The following is a 17854-nucleotide window of genomic DNA, read 5'->3' as shown; positions in this document are numbered from 1 at the left end:
ACACGTTTTATGATTTTAAGCGGTAAGCGGTTTGTAGTGCCCGCGGGTGGTGATCTCTGGGTGCGATCGCGAAAGCTTTATATGCAAAATAGCTTCGGCGAAGGTTTGGCTGTCGATCGGTGTTAACGTGTCGGACATTGTTGCGAGCGGGCCGATACAATGCGGCCGAGCGGGGAAGTAATGAGTGCAGCCAATTAGGGAACCGATGTTCAGTTTACCGGCCTGACAGGTGGGTTTCCATTTTGCCACTGCTAAACGAGGCGATGATAATGGACATAAACGGGTGTAGGGGCGTTTGGCGTATTAAAGAGAATGAAATGTTTGGATGAAGTGCTGCTACATGGTTACATTGATGTGTGCCTACTTTTATTATGTATTAAAAAGACAACCCAAAAAATTAATTACAAAATACATAGATCGTCATCAATCATCATACTGTCCTTACCTTTATTTTCATAAGTATTTCTAAGGTGGAACGAAATACCAGGCAAATTTCGATAATCTAATACTAACTGTGAGCATCGTGTGAGTAGGTCTTGAGTAACTCAACAATAATTTAAACTTTATTGTTCGATACTTTAGATAATGTGCCCTGATAAAGCAAATCTTTCGTACATTCTTAAGACGATTTTTTACTCATAAAATCAACAGTCAGTTCGCATATCTTAATCCAACCGTTGATTGTACCCACCAGTCTCCTGAAGTAATCATTCGCATTCCATCCGATTGTGGACGCTATTTTTTGCCGTTTCCTTCCCTTCAACCTACTTTGATTTTACCGAACACACATTTAGCACTGTTACATCACCCTTCACAAACAAACAGTGAGACAAGGCCCCCGATCGTAAAAGGGCGCGCACATATAAGTTCGTAGTTCGTACGGGAGGAGCAAAAAGAAACGAGAGAAGAAAAAAAAAGGTGCTTACGCGACACAAACCCACAACCTTTGCCACACGCCACAGGTTCCTTTTCCCGTTCAGGCGGAGAAATTCATCGAAAATAGAAAACAATGCTGCGATGTTCCCGAACCGTGTGCACGCGTTTGTGTGCTGACTCATCGATGATCTTCGACAGATGAAAAAGTTACTCCATCTTCTTTACCACATGTCACAATGCAACGAGACGGAAGAGATGCCCGATCCAACGACGAAAAATGGGCTCCTCCAGCATCACCAATTCCCAAACCAACGCGACAAGCGCGCAACAATGAGCCACTTTCTTTGCGGGAGGCACCACCAGTGCTTTCTTAAGGGTGCGATCGTAAACGTGTAGACGAGGGGGAAAAGGAAACACACACACACACACATAACAAAGCCGTTACGCGACAGGTTTTGTTGTGCTGTGGGTTCAGCGGCACAGCGAATCTGGGGTCAACCGTTAAGATTCGCCGGGGCGCTCGGGAGAGAAAATGCGCGAAAAAAAAAGGTACACAGTGACAACCCTGTCAATTCCATGCCTCATTTCAAACACTCTCACACACACACACACATGTGTATATGTCATTTTTCACATCAATTTTTGCGATCACATTACCGACCCCACGATTCTCCATTCCGCATCTGTGTTGCATCATTCAAATTACTGTCAAACGATTGATTTTGAGCAGCGAAAGTGGTCAACCACCAATCGCAGCGCGTTTTCGGCTGCTTTGGAAATGAACGATCGCGGTAACCACCGAACGAAAAAAAAACACAGGGAAGAAAGAAAGTTCATAAGTTATGGAAAGTGAGGGTGTGAGGGCGAATGCGAAGAGGGTGGAAAGTTTTTTTTTTATAAAAATGCGGGCAATGGGCAGCAACAACAATAACACACCAAAAACTACACACTTCCCAAAGTCAGAGATCAAACCGCGCGTCCCCCAAGTGTAAGCCCCCCTCCCTTGAGGGGACATGGGCTTGGGCCGGGCCGCGTAAGCATGCACATAATTAATGGGCCATTTGACCGCGGGCAGACGGAGGCCAATATTCGCACGATGCACCCTTCTCGTGCACGCTCCTCCTCCACGCGGCTCCTCCGGTGCGGGCAATAGTGTCTTTTCTCCCATCGGAATCCGAACGAACCCGACCAAACGGATGTGCCGGATTTGCCGTACATTTGTGTGGTTGTGAATGTTTATAAGCATTAGCCAGACACAACAACAAAAACACTTTTTTACACTCTCAACCGTCACACAAATGTTGGCCGGCGTCGGAGATCTGTGGAGACGAGGATAGTTTCCTAAACGGCGTTGAATGGTTGTAGCAGCAAAAAACAGTACTTCAAAATTATGTAAACACATTCGTCAATTGTTTTGCCTTAAGTGGACCCCCAAAGTGTCATGTATAACTCAATGGACATCCACTTATAATACTTTCGTAAATTGTTTATTACAAAAAATTCAACCACAAAAACCCTCCAAAACGATCCTTACTAAACATACGACTCCCTCTCTCTTTCTCTCTCTTTTCTATCTTCCAGGGTATCCCGACGTGCCCGATCAATTTGGCCACGTTGCGGACGCGGCTGCCCGATCTCGGCAGCTGGAGTCTGCCCCACATATGCAAGGAGGCGGTCACAAACAGCGGCGGCACCACCACGCCGGAGGGCACATCCGGTAACTACAGCAGCAACATCACCGCCACGGCCGACGCCTTCTATCAGCCGACGACGGTGCCGGGGTCGCTACACACCGTCGTCCCGGCGAACGGTACGGCCGTCACCGTACAGCCGACCGCCCAGCAGCACTACCACCAGACGAACCTGCACAAACACTACAAGGCGCACAAGAAGATGCCAGCGTTCCGGGGCCGCCGGGGCTGGTGTGGCTGCCTGCAGGTAAGCACCGGTTGCATACGGGTCACATACACTGTGTGTAGCCTGTTTCTTGGTTAAGGACAAAAAACACAACAACGCAGATGCGAGGGTAATAATAAAGAAAGATCCTTTGCTGCCGCTGCTACACTGCAGGGCAAAGTAGCAAACAGCTTGTAACTGTACTGCCGCTAGGTTTGTGTTTCTATTGTCGATCGCATTAATCGATCTTGTACTTGTCACTGCACTTCGATCGAATGAAATATTTGTTTTTTTAATGGTACACGATCCTCGCACAAAGGAAAGTTAGTGAGGGTAAGTGTTTCATCCGGTAAAAAAGCAATAGCAAAATTGAACACATTTGAGGGTTCGTTGCTTGCAAGATATCTTTTGTTTTGCGGTATGTAAGACTTAGTTTAAACAGGCTCAAAGTTGTTTTTGTAAGATTTAAGATAAGAAAACACATTGCATCACTCTCTAAAACTAAACTAAAATAAGATACTGATCTAAATACTATCGTACTGAAGAAATGTGCTATGATTAGTCTATGTAGTGAAAGTTTGTCACATACAAATAGCGTTTTTGTTCTCTCATGGTTAGGCAGAGCTTGATCTACTCCTCAACACTTTTTGTTTGGTCAAAGCACACTTCACAGTTGTTTCTTGGTACCTTTAATTATGCGCTCCGTCCGGAAACAATGCAAGCTTATGATTTTAATCTCAGTTTTAACATGTTCAAAGATGTATTATAAAATCACGTCCCTTTGAAGGTTCGTCGCTTGTACGAAGTCTTTTGTTTAAAATTGACAAAAAGCTTTTCCGTTGGTTTGAAGACATACCCAAATCCTCCCTAACCCTGTTTTTTCCATCGAAAAAAACCATTGAAAATCTCTTACGAAACATCGTGTTTTAATGCGGCCTCTCCCCGTTGTCTACGATATTGGATCTAATTCGATTAAACTACCGTCATTCACCTAACGATAATGTTACCCACAAACCACTGATCACAGCCGCACCGTCACCCCGCCGCTCCCAAAGCCGATCGGTTAAATCACCGGTCCCGGTGTTGAATAAAACGCTTCGCGCCTTGTGCTTTCCCGCTTCGCACGACAGCATGTGCGTTCGATTCATTCCTCCCGATGGAAAGCAACGCTGCCGCCAGCGTGAAAGAACTCCTGGGGCGCGAGAGGTTGAAGCTTACCAATAACCTACAATATACGTACAGCAGCCACACCAAAGAGCGCCTTAAATTCGATCGATCGGTTCCGGATTTGCCGCGACGACGACGACGATGCGTCGCCAGCGGCCACCACCAGTAGATACTGCGTGCGACGGCCACCGACCTGTCGATTCGGTGTGGCGATCATTTATCAACACGTGTGTGTGTGTGCCGCACGCGCACCGCACCGTTACAGATCCGGGCAGGATGCAAACGCGCTGCAAACGGTGGACGAGAATTTCAAATACTTCCGCGTTTTCTGTGGAGCAGAGCACGGTGCGCTGTCACGCTGATGGAGAGGGGAAGTATTGGAGTAAAATTTCAAAAACAGAACTGCTCCAACGGCGGAACATGGCCGGCTTCCCAAACCACGATCGCTGTCGGGTTCAACCCTTTCAACCGATTGATTATATCAAGAGCATACGGCGAACGATCGATAGAAGCAATTTATCATGATATCGAATATGTGCGCGATATGCACCGGCTATCGATCGTGCGTGCCCCTGCGGTCATAGTCGGTGGTAGCCTCGCTACCACAGATGCCCGCGATCATAGTGTCGCGAGTGAGTAACCGAAGCCAATCCGTGTCGCGCGTGTTCGCTCTCTTCCGCTCCCGCGCTCGAATCCTTGAGGAAAGAGCTTACTTCCCGTATTGAATGCATTTCAATTAATGCTACCACGAACGAACCCTTCTCCACGGTCGATACTGCTCCACGGTCGACCATGATTTATTATAACATTTTTGATCGTTGACTAACTGGCGCATGATTTAGCGTCATATAGAAACTACCATCCCTACGTTTTGCGAACCTTTCCAATAAAAACGCATCCAACGTACTTTCCCATGCCACGGTCATGAGTACGACACTCGGGCGCCTAAGATAAATGAGTGTTTATTGGTAATTAAATGGCACCCATGTTCGATGACCATATCCGGAGCAGCTACGCCAAGCACCAATCCCGCAAGCACCAGAAGAAGCATGATGTAACGAGCGCTGTTAGAGTTAGTGCCACATTAAGTGAAGATCATAAAATAAAAGCATGATTTAGTGAGTGAGCGCAATAGATAACCTTAGAGAGAGAGAGAAAAGCACATTTCCCCATCGATTGAGTTGGTTGTATTTTATCGCAAAAAAAGCGTAATAATAATTGTCGTCTGAAATTTGCAGCACAAATCCCTTCACACGTCCGTACAGAGCGGCCCATCGATTGCAATTTTATTAAACCACAACAGTTTGGATTGGAAACATTCAGCTCGAACGCCGAGAGAAGGTCACTTGTGTGAATGTTAATTGCTATCAATCACAATATGGGCTACAAACAATAAACAGTCGTCAGAAATACTTTTATGGAAACAGATGATTTTACCATTAATCCGAAGGAAGTGCAGGATGTCAATTGATGAAGCAATGAGTTTAAATGTTTACCATTTCCTTCTTCCCACTATCCTTGGTTGATCATTTCCACAATCACTCTCTTGCCCTGCCAATCTAGACGTTCTTTTACAAAATCACAAAAAAAGCAATTTATTGAGCAATTGCCTTGTTCCCAGTAAGGAAGCAGAGACACCGCCAAAAAGTATGCCAAGATCAACTGATGGATCTTTTGCTCCTCTGTTCGTTTGTATGCGGTACGCAAATTACGCCCCCCAGCAGCAGAAGCATCACTCATAAAAGGTCTCATAAACTTCCATAATTGGCGAAATTGATCTCCGCGAGTCTCCCCGCGGTCCCAAGGAGAGATAGAAGAAGAAAGGCCAACCCTGAACCCATTGATACGTACCCATCCTGGACAGATTCGCCGGACCTCAGCGCACTACCCCACCGTACTCTGTTCGTCCTTCGGTGCGCCGTGCGTCTTTGACACTGACATTCAGAGTCACGGTCTGAGCACTCGTCGGTCCATCTCGTCGCCTCTTAGGCTGAAAGCGTTACGCTCGACGGAGTAATATTTTGACGCGCATTTTTACTTTGCAATGCATATTCGAGCCGCCCGGTAATGGCACGAGAGGCACAATAAGGAAAACCCATCCTGCCATAATTTAGCCGCCAAAGGTGTTAATACGCTGGGGGAAGGTAATTTTTCAAGGTTTTGATTTTTTGTTTTTTTTGTCCTCCTTACCTTATGGATCTTTTATCGCGATTGTTTCGCACAGTGAAGTACGCGCGAACTACCTTCGGCGGTGTTGAGTCCTTCACCGTGCCGCCTGGCATCGGCAGCATCACCCGCGGCATTGTGTAATTGGGCTTCGGTAACGAGCGGCGCAAAACCGGATTGCGCGCACCGGGCAGGAGGATTGATTATGAGCAGTGGCTTTAATGTGTCCGATCGATCGTGTATTAGCATGCAGACGCATTAAGAAGAAGAAGAAGAAAAAACGACACGGTGTTAATGGTAATGTAATTCCTGCGCGAGGGCAGCCGTACGAGTAGGAGCGGTTTTACATTTACGAATCGATGTGCGTTTCCTTTGCAGAGCGCTGAGGGTGACATAATTTATCGTGTACGGTAGACTTTATTTCTCTGTTGCCCAATACGATCAGATGCAGAATGCGTATCTGATTGTATGATAAAAGCTAATGGGCTGGAGGGAACTCTATCGAAAGCAGGAGGGATAAGTAAAGCACAGTGATCATCGTTTTACGGATGTTATGTGCAGTAGCTCAGGCTAATTTATGTGCGTTTTATTACACCTCTCAGTAATGGAGTGAGATATGAGCTGGTAGTGATTATTGATCAACAGGAAACATAATCTTTTTACATGAAGATCAGATCCACATTCTATAAATTTCTGACAGAAGTTGTGGGTAAAACTTGGATAAGAGCTTCAATCTGTATAATATTATTGAACTAACTATTGAAATGAACCGAAATCAAACGCGTTAATAAGTTTAATACATATCTTTTCGCCAGAAAACCGTTCGAAAAATGACACATTGATCATAAAAAGGCATTCCATTTTCTGAACAGAGCAATTACCAAATACTCTAAACAAAACATCATTACATGAGTGGCATTCCCTGCCCAATAAACCTTGAAAGTACCCCATTAAGTATGCTACCATTAAGTACGTGTAAAAACTTGTTCACACCATCGCAATCAACATAGAGTCAAAGAAAAATCGTACAGCTTTATCACCAAAGCACAAGCGATCGCTACGGGGCCAGCAAGCAAGACAGCTACTACCCGCTCGCTGCCGGCTGTGGTAGAATTTAACAAGCAATCTTTCACTTTTTTTTGCGTTCCCCAAAATCGGTGTCAATGACAGTCCCAGACCCGGTCCCAAAATTATCAAACTACACAGAGCGCTTTAAAATCAATTCAGATGGGAAGTTTATCTTGCAAAATCTGCCATTGCTCGAAACAAGATCACAAGCTGGCTCAGTGTGCGTGGGAAATGAAACGGAATATTTGCAACAAAAAAACTACAACCGCGCTTAGTTATTAGTAAAGTGTTTCTTTAACTTATGCTGGTAGGGGATGCTTCCCATGCCTGCTGACCTTCGGACGATGTTGATAGTAGTAGCGTTGCTCCAGTGATACCGATTTTTAGTACCGTTTCTACTACCGACATTCCAAATAGCCACTGCCGATCGCTTTCATCCCAAACTCTGCGCATCAAATGGCAGCCCATCGAATGTTGGGCACACGGTACCTAATCAAGCATAATCTGCGGCCTAATGTTTCCTCTGCCTCCCCCAAAATGGACTATTTCCTTTCCTAAACGAACACATTAGCTGCCAAACGCTCACGTCATCAGATTCAGTTCAGTGCAGCATCACATTTCAAAGCATGATCATTCCGCTTGATCTGACCTTTACCGACAGCCCACTGCCTCTTTCCAGGTCAACATAAACCGGGAAGAAAGGCAACCACATAAAGCACATTGGCACCGTATTTTGCTCTCTCAAGCAACGCAAAACAGTAATGCTTTCCGAGTACGCTCCGCGGCCATATCCGATTTCCGGCTTCAGTTGCTTGCTCAAATCCGGATCCATTCTTTCGCTTCGGCCCCAATTTCCTTGGTTCTTCAAACCCCCCTCAGACAGTGGGCAGAAGAGAGTAAAGGAAGTGAGGGGCAAACCGCAACGGATCGGATTGTAGGTGGAGTAAATTGAACAAATTGAATAATACCAATCATCCCGACCATGTTTAAATGGGAGCAAATGCTCACGGTCCGGCGGTCGGGATCCGTTCGGTGCCCATACACAGCAGAAGCCACGCGCTTTATGGTGCAAAAAAGGCAGCGCATCTAATAAATAAGGCTAACAACACATTATGGGCTCGGTAATTGAATCGAGCTCGGGCTGAGCAGTGTGCAATTGTTTGCCTAATTTGCACGGTTTACAGGGGAGCGAAAAGGGATTAAAGATTGTGCGAAAATTTTGGATGGGAAATCAATCGAACGTTCGGAACCCGCTGTGGTTTTCGCGTTACCACCTGGCGTTTAAAAAAACTCTAAAGTTAGTCTTTTGTGGTGCGAGTTTGCACTGCGAGATTTTGCAATATCAATGACAAGTTTGAAACAAAAAAATTGTAGATCAAGCGACGAACCTTGCATTGCGATTTTATATTTTTATAGCGACTTTACTAATCAATTAACTGTCAATTTAAATTCGCCGCAATGATGGACCATTGTGCTATCTTGACTATTAGATCAAAGCAACCTGGAATATGGCAGGCCATCGTGCTTCAATCGTTTCGTCCAAAACACAAGTGTAGGGAGGTGTAGTTTTAAAAATTCTTTTCTTTTTTTTCATCCAGTTTTTGTGATAAATTTCACTGGATGGAACTGCTTTTGAGATTAATACATTTTGTGGAGAAAATTTTTATGTTTATATTCTTTAAAAAAGTGCGTATCATATCAGCATCGCCACACAAGATTGACATTATGCTGATTTTTTCTCTCTTTTGATCCTTCTTCTCTCCACAGGATGACGAACCACCCGAAATCTGTGTGGTGGAAGGTGTGTTCTCGCTGCAGACGCTCACACCCACCCAGCCGATGCCGGCGATCGACGAGCTCGACAGCAAGTTTGCCGAGCTGGTCGAGGAGCTCGACCTGACCGCACCGAACAAGGCGGCCATGATGAGCCTGCCGCCCCAGAAGAAGTGGCAAATCTACTGCTCGCGCAAAAGCCCCCTCGACAGCGGGCCCAACGGCACCCCGCTACAAACCGTACCGCCGTCGCCGGAACACTACATCGAGCGGCTCAAGGATATGGCGGTGCAGCTGAAAGCCTGCGCGCCGGACGAGTCGCCAACGCACGAGTACGGGCCGAAGATCGAATCGCAAACCGCACTGTTCGATGCGCTCAAGACGGCACTGCGCACCTCGGCCCACAGCTTCGTGATACGGTTTATCGAGCTGCAGGGGCTGCCGGCCCTGCTCGAGCTGCTGCAGGCGCTCGACATACGGGTAGCGAACAGCCCGCTGCACACCAGCCTGATCGGGTGCATCAAGGCGCTCATGAACAACTCGACCGGCCGGTCCCATGTGCTCGCCCACCCGACCGGGATCGATACGATCGCCCGGTCGCTGGCGGCGGACAACATCAAGACGAAGATTGCCGCGCTGGAGATACTCGGCGCCGTCTGTCTCGTGCCGGGCGGCCACAAAAAGGTGCTGAACGCGATGCTCAACTACCAGGAGTATGCGGCCGAGCGGGCCCGCTTCCAGGGCATCGTGAACGATCTCGACCGCTCGACCGGCGCGTACCGGGACGATGTCAACCTCAAGACGGCGATCATGTCGTTCATCAACGCCGTGCTGAACTACGGCCCCGGGCAGGAGAATCTCGAGTTTCGGCTCCATCTGCGGTACGAGTTCCTGATGCTCGGCATCCAGCCCGTCATCGACAAGCTGCGCAAGCACGAGAACGACACGCTGAACCGCCATCTGGACTTCTTCGAGATGGTGCGCAACGAGGACGAGAAGGAGCTGGCGCGCAAGTTTGACCACGAGCACGTGGACACCAAGAGCGCGTCGGCCATGTTCGATCTGATCCGGCGCAAGCTGAGCCATTCGCCGGCCTACCCGCATCTGCTGTCGCTGCTGCAGCATATGCTGCTGCTGCCGCCGCCCACGACGGGCCCGAACGCGCAGCACTGGCTGCTGTTTGATCGGGTGGTGCAGCAGCTCGTGCTGCAGCACGAGGAACGCCCGGCCAGCGACTGTCTCGATCCGGACGCACCGGGCGCGGACAAGCGCTCCGAGACGGGTTCGGTGGCGTCGGCCTCGCTGAAGCTGCAGGACCCAGACGTGGCACCGCTCGCGATCGACGTGCGCAAGGTGGTGAAGCTGCTGGTGAAGGAGGAAGAGCTGGTGGCCGCCCGCACCCGGGCCGAGGATTTGGAGCGCGAGAACGCGGAAATAGTGGCCCGGCTGGCGAAGAAGGAGCAGGACCTGGACCACCGGACGCAGGAAAAGGAAGACCTGGAGACGGCGCTGGCGCGCATGCGCGAGCGGCTGGAGAAGGAAAGTGCCAACCACTCGCAGGCGGTCCAGCGTGCGCTCAATGCGGAGATGCGGGCCGAGGACCTGCAGCACCGGATCGTAAGCGAGCAGCAGGAGCGGATCCGGCTCGAGCGGCTCGTCACCGAGGGCAGCATCCCGGACGACCAGAAGGTGGCGGGCCTGCAGGGTGCGAACTGCAACGGGCAGGCCACGTCACCGCCGCCTCCGCCGCCGCCCGCCTGCAAGCTGCCGCCGCCGCCGCCACCGCCCATGATGATGCCGGCCGCACCGCCGCCACCGCCCGCTCCGGGCGGCCTGCCGAAGGTGGCGCCGGCCGGCGGGCCCCAGGCACCGGCCGCTCCGAAGGCACCCGAAGCGCCCAAGAAGAACGTACCGCAGCCGGCCAACCCGCTCAAGAGCTTCAACTGGTCCAAGCTGCCCGACAGCAAGCTGCAGGGCACGGTGTGGAGCGAGCTGGACGACACCAAGTGGTACAACAGCATCGAGCTCGAGTCGATCGATAAGCTGTTCTCCGCCTACCAAAAGAACGGTGTTACGGTAAGTGTGTGTGTGTGTGTGTGGACCTACCCGATTCCGATACCCGATTCCGTTGCTCGAATCGATTTGATTCAGGTGTCGATTCTGAAGTTGTCTCCAGATCCAATTTTGGGGTCGGCTCCGGAAGCGATTCCGGAATTGGAAACAGCTCCGGAATCGGAATCGTCCTTGGCGTCGCTATTTGCTTCGGTAACAAAATCAGGATTAACTCCAGAGTGGAATTGGATCAGTTCTCCGGAATGAGAATCAGTTTTTTAATTGACATACCAAGTTTCAGAAGCGAAATCAGTCCCCACGAAGGAATCTCCATGAGAATGAGTCGTTTACAAATACATTTTGATTCTCTGCAGCTATAAATACGTAGCATCATTAGACACAAACGCCTATTCTTATGGATATGTCGCAAACGATTACGTTTCGAAACTAATTCTGATTTCGGAGCCAATTTCGATTTCGGAACCGATTCCGGAGTCAATTTCAATTCCAGAGTCGATTCCGGAATCGATTCTGAAAACTGATTCCGGACCTACTATCCGGAATCGATTCCCACCAAAACATCATTTTTCCCATCAGCAGTTTGAACCTCATCAACTTGTTCTCTAATGTCGCCTTTTATACTCCTGTCTGTGAACAGAATGATGGTTCGATCGAGGATCTTCGATTGATCGGGAAGAATAAGGCTAAGATTTTGTCGGTAATTGATGGACGACGGGCGCAGAACTGTACCATCCTCCTCAGCAAGCTCAAGATGACTGACGAGGAGATCTCCAAGTAAGTCCAACTCAAACATCACACGATCATATCACACGAAAGGATCATGACTTAACGACTATTCCCAAATTCTAGGGCAATCTTGTCGATGGACTCCAACGAGCAGCTACCAATCGATATGGTAGAGCAACTCCTGAAGTTCACTCCATCGGCCGAGGAGCGTGCCCTGCTGGACGAGCATTCCGAGGATATCGATTCCCTTGCACGTGCGGACCGGTTTCTCTACGAAATCTCAAAGTAAGTTCCAACCGCACGGAAACCCCTATTTTCGCATGTACTCATCATCTATCACACCTTGCCCAATTCCCAGGATACCTCACTACGAGCAGCGGTTGCGCAGCCTACACTACAAGAAGCGGTTCCAGGTGACCGTGAACGATCTCGCCCCAAGGATCGCCAGCGTAATGGAGGCCTCCCGCGAGGTCGCCCGCTCCCGCAAGCTTCGCAAGCTGCTCGAGCTCGTCCTGGCGCTCGGCAACTACATGAACCGTGGTGCCCGGGGCAATGCGTCCGGCTTCCGGCTGGCCTCGCTGAACCGGCTAGCGGACACCAAGTCCAGTGCGGCCAAGGGTACCACGCTGCTCCACTATCTGGTGCAGATCATCGAGAAGAAGTTCAAGGACATCCTGACGCTGGAGGAGGATCTGCCGCACGTGAAGGAAGCGTCCAAGGTGTCGCTCGGCGAGATGGACAAGGACATTACGATGCTGCGGGCCGGGCTGGCCGAGGTGAACCGCGAGATCGAGTTCCACCGTAGCAGCGGTGCGTCCCAGCCGGGCGACCGGTTCCTGCCGGTGATGCGCGAATTCCACGCCCAGGCCTCGGTACGGTTCGCCGAGCTGGAGGACCAGTTCCAGGACATGAAGACGAGGTACGGCGAGGGATGAAATTGCTGGGGAAAAGCTTTATATATAACCCATTTCCCATTTCTCTCTATTCTCAGGTTCGATCGTGCCGTTCGGCTCTTTGGTGAGGATGGTTCCGTCGTGCAGCCGGAAGAGTTCTTCGGCATCTTTGACGGCTTCCTGTCCGCGCTGATGGAAGCGAAGCAGGACAATGAGAACTTCCGGCGGCGCCAGGAGGAGGAGGAAAAGCGTGCCAAGCAGGAGGCCGAGGTAAGTGCCAACCACTGGGCACCCAACCTACCGAAATTAACACGATCTTTCCCGCTCGTTCCTTGTTTTAGCTAAAGAAGCGCACGATCGAGCGAAAGTCCAAGGAGGGCCTGCTCAACTCGGTCGCCGGCAAGCTGGGCCTGAAGTCGAAGCACTCGAACGGCACGAACGGTGGGCCCGTCCCCGGGGCCGATCCCAACAACAAGGGTGAGTTCGACGACCTCATATCGGCACTCCGGACGGGTGACGTGTTCGGGGAGGATATGGCCAAATTTAAGCGCTCGCGCAAAACGCGCCTCGGACCGAACGGGACCAACAATACGTCGCCACCGCGCAGCCGGAACAGCATCGGGCGGGAGGACAGCCGCGAGCGTACCGGTGTAGCCAACAACCGGCGACAGTAGACATGATAAGAATGACTCCCCGCCCCCTCCTTTCCCTTCCCATTCCGGCAACAACGCAATCCTTCCGGTAGCGGATGGAAAAGCAACGGCCAACCGGAATGGCCAGTAGATAAATCAATCCCGTTTACCGGTACCCAACACGAATGGTACACACACTTTAAGGAATGTTTGTCACTTGGTTGTATGTGGTTTTGTTGGTTCGCCAATTAAGCAGAGGGCCAAATTACACCGTGTACAGGGGTTCTCTTAATCTCCCTTAAACCTACTTCTTTTGTGTCGTTTTGTGTATTTTCCACATTTTGTACAGTTGCTTTGTGTAGTTAGTTTTAAGTTTGAGCTGCTTGATCGCTCGACACACACAACACACACGACGATCGTCAAAAGCAGCTGTGTCAAACTCATTTCATCATAGGGCCGCATATACAGATTTTCAATGATTCGCGGGCCGCAAATTTGAGAATAAAAATAAAGCTAAATATTATATAAAATATTGTTTAAAAACATTATTGTTGAACAAATTGACTTTTTGGACTCCTCGCTTCAAATCTGGACTCGTTTTGATTTACAAATTTTGCGATGTTATTTATCATTGTGCTCTTTTATATTAAAAAAAGTGTAATATACTTTTAAAGTCACATGCAATTTCTTTTATCCTTATTATTAAAATAGGATATTTTTCATTAGTCGCGTTCTCACACGGCAGTTCTCTTAGAAATTATCGCTCAATCCCACTGTTTCACTGAGGTAGGGGGAATCTAGCAGCCTGTTGCGAATCTTTTTCAAGCAATCCGAGCTTCCCATCGCTGGATGAATAACAAAAATATTTGCCCGCCATTTTTTGACAGAGCAAGAGAAAAATTGTAATAAAAGTGTTTAAAAATTATTCCAAGTTCCAAGTGTTCTGGTGGTATATGCATTTCTTATAACAAGAACCCGTATTTTACGAATATTTTGTTTAAATTACGATAATTTGTCTGACGAAGATTCATGGTGTGTGATCCTATAAAGATCGGCAAACCTTTTTTGATACTTGACGGGAGATGATTCGCGAATTGAAGTATGGACCGTGTGAGCTAATCTATTAATAAGCTTTGTATTGCAAGGCTTCGGCATTTCGGTTATTTTAATCCTTAATCTAAATCCTTTAGCCTTAAGTGTAATCATATCATTTTGGTTTTGATTTTTGGGGAGGTTGGAAAGTACATAATTCGTCTTGCAGAATGTGGGGTACAAATAATTACAACTTGGCTACAATAATTTTATTAACATTTATGGTGGCATGATTATGGAAAAAAACAGATGTGGCTCCAATCGATCATCAAAGATGTACTATTCTAAGGTCGGAGCCGTGCACACCCGTTCAGAGAAATTCGGAGCCGAATGAATCGATTTCTCACTGCAGATTAGCCGCTCTGTGCGACAAACGATGACTCCAACGGTTCCGAATGGCTCTAAACGGCTCTACAGGCTTCGGACGGCACCGAATAGAACTGTTGGTTTGATTTAGCGGAGTCGGAATAGCTAAGATCGGAAATGGGTTTGAGCCGTGGATGCAATTCCGACAATCCATCACTAGTTGTTGCAAAGTTTGGTGGTGTGTGTATCAAGTTATTATCATTCCTGTTTTCGTTTGTAGACACGAGTTGACACAAATCTATTTTTCCATACAGAATGTGCAATTGAGTGTCCACAAAATTATCCTAATATTCAGAATTTCATCAAAACATAATACGACTGAGTTTGCATTCGATTCAATGTTTGTTAAGGGTCTTGATGTTCTGTACGATTGTATAGAATAAGTTTATGAGATGTTATGGGTACATTCATGTTAGTTTCGAAAAATATACCAACAAAAGGATTGTTCTTCTCTGGAGAATGTAATACACTTCGACAAATAGTTATAACAGATTTTTATGCAATGCTTTTAGTAATCCTCAAAATATTCTCGCGGGCCACATTCAGAATCGGCGAGGGCCGCATGCGGCCCGCGGGCCGCCAGTTTGACATATCTGGTCAAAAGGAATCGATATATCGAGCACAACCTGCAAGGTCTTCCTGTACGTCCCACCCGCTAGAAGCTCCCGCTTTCTGTCCCAGTCAATGACACCATTTGCCCCAACGCCTCTCCCCAAACTCCCCAAATTAATTTATTTTAATCCCTTTGCATCCAGCATTCCTACTGATTTTTGCTATGAACGCGTGTCGGGGGGGAATTTCCTTTAGGCCCAAAGCTCCTGCAAAGGAAGTATAGAATGTGCACAGGCTTTGAGGATGGGACACTTTAGCGATTAATGTAAACGAAAAAATTTACAACCACTGTAAAGTCTGCAAAAGATACGTTTTGGATAGAGAGAAAGAGAGAGAGAGAGAGAGTATGTGTATGCACAAAACCAACCAACTACTCATTTGTATGGACATTTTTTGAATCAATACTCTATTGAGGGGAAGAAAAGTGAACATTAAAACAAGTTACAGAACACCTAAAATTGTCACTTTTGGACGTAACTTTACCCACATCCCACATAACAAATGTTTAGATGTTTCCAGATTTTGTGAAGCAAAGCTTTTCAGTTTGGATAGAAGGAAAAGGTAGTGTGAGCATAAAGCAAAAGTTTACAACGATCGTGTTTAAAAAAATAGAGTGAAACTGTAAACTTTTTGGGTTATTTTTGTATTTGATCAACTATTGAATCCAACAACTTCCAGCGTTCCTTAATCCATACAACTTGCAGACTTTTCTTCAAAGGATTTCCCAAACATCAATAGCAATGTTGTACAACTTATTAGAATATTTCTAAACCTCCTTTTTTACAAAGCATTAACACAGATGTTTGATCATTTTTAACATAAACAGCAGGCAATTTTTAATTATTTTAAAAATCTAGCTTTTTTTTGGAAAACTTCAATACGCGGGTTTTTTACGTTTTTCAGTAGGATTAAATCCAATCAACAAGCCCCTCCTAAGTTAATTATAGAAAAATATGCCCAAAGCAATTGTTTACAAAAAATGGTAAAAAAAAACTCTGGAAAGCAGTAAACATATTTTAAGCAACAGTAAAACGAGCAGTTCAAAAATGAAAAGAAACCAATTGGGGGCAAACTTTTTGACGTTTTCGGTAAGGGGTACCGATTGCTCGTAACGTTACGTACGCTCGTTTGGTGGAGAGACGTAAATAATGCATTGCTCTTTTAGCACATGTAGGAAGGTTTTATGAAAATGTAGGTGTAGAAAAGTGAAGAAAAAAAAAGTAATCAAATTCCATCTAAATACACACATACATACCACCCACAGTCATCATACAAGCACTAGTAGTAGAATGTAGCTAAATGCAAATACAGTGAGGCAGACATGTATAATCATTTGAATATTAAGTATCGGGAGCGATGTTCGTAGGATGAAGAGGAGAAGGAGCAAGCAAAGCGTATATATGTATGTAACTAGTGATCGTTGTAGTGTGTGCGTGTGTGTTTCGTGCGTCGTAATAACGTCCTTCAGGACGATCGCCGACGATGTTTGTTAGCAGTACGGGAATTAGAATCTATTTTCATTTTTTTTTCTTTCTGTTGCTCGATCAATCAATCGATCGGAGTGTTTCCTTTCCTAGCCTTTAGTCAGCGCTAGTAGATATATATTGTGCGTGCTTGCGGATGGCGTTTAGATAGACAACTGACCACCTAACATCCTGCCACCACGCTGGATGCTTCTGGGTGGCTGTGAATCGGTTCGGCACAAGCATGATCACCATTCATTCACATCATTCACATACTGTACATACATATAATCCCGATTAGTTGTAGCGCATATTGATGACTAGAAACTAGTTCGTTTTAGTAGCAATGGCGGGTGGGTGTAAAACATGGGGAGGGAAAATTGACGAAACACAACCGAGAAACACGACCCATTTTTGTTTCTCTCCAAAACTTTGGAGTAACACGCTTTCGATGGCACGTTCATATTTTGTGTCCTTTTCGTATATGTGTGCGCACACACGCAACGTGCACATATTTGTGGTTTAGGTTGCTTCACCATCCAGAAAAGGGCGACAATGATCTCCTCCTCCTCGGTGGATAGCTTCGAACGTAAAGCGACAAACATTTGTTAGCTGCGTGTGTGTGTGTGTGTGTTGGATGAGGCGGAAAAGAAGAAGCAAGCGTGATCAGCGATCGTATGAAGATAGAACTTGATGGTACGATTACGAAAATGTACGCAAACAACTCCGAAAGATGCAGAAAAGGGGCGGAAAATGTGTTCAGTGGAAATCGCGCACATGGAAAGTGACGCTCTTGAGTTCGCTCCCTTTTCACGCACGCACACATGCGGTTTGTGGTGTTAATTTTTTTTTTCTAGTGATTGTGTGACAATGAATCGATCGATGTGCACGTGAAACACGTTTTGCTCGAGTACGAAAAACTTGTATGAAATAAAGAAATCAAACTTAAAATACTTATTTTCTTCTCATCTGGATTTCCGCTAGCTCGTTAGTGTGTCGTCACTCACTTTTATTAACTTCCCCGCAAACTAACCTAACACTTCTCGCCCCA

General features: G+C 47.1%; 1 protein-coding gene across 4 annotated transcripts in view; it reads left to right on the top strand.

Annotated features, from left to right (window-relative positions):
• Positions 1–17754, top strand: part of LOC121587865 (disheveled-associated activator of morphogenesis 1-like) — a 60016-nt gene extending 42262 nt beyond the window's left edge. For 2 of the 4 annotated variants that reach the window (XM_041905101.1, XM_041905099.1), the window contains 7 exons: positions 2458–2814; positions 8941–11022; positions 11657–11793; positions 11869–12030; positions 12104–12664; positions 12737–12908; positions 12980–13552. In XM_041905101.1, coding sequence (XP_041761035.1) covers positions 2458–2814; positions 8941–11022; positions 11657–11793; positions 11869–12030; positions 12104–12664; positions 12737–12908; positions 12980–13312 — 3804 coding nt within the window. In that variant the 3' untranslated portion in view covers positions 13313–13552. Of the gene's footprint in view, positions 1–2457; positions 2815–8680; positions 8860–8940; positions 11023–11656; positions 11794–11868; positions 12031–12103; positions 12665–12736; positions 12909–12979; positions 13553–17329 lie in introns of those variants that run through there. The other 2 variants (XM_041905102.1, XM_041905103.1) reach the window with 2 other exon arrangements.
• Positions 17755–17854: the final 100 nt, after the last annotated feature.

This window comes from Anopheles merus, chromosome 2R (genome assembly GCF_017562075.2).
Source record: "Anopheles merus strain MAF chromosome 2R, AmerM5.1, whole genome shotgun sequence".
In the NCBI taxonomy this organism is placed as follows: Eukaryota; Metazoa; Arthropoda; class Insecta; order Diptera; family Culicidae; genus Anopheles; species Anopheles merus.
Note: the sequence above shows the minus strand (reverse complement) of the source record. Positions and strands in the feature narration are given on the sequence as shown.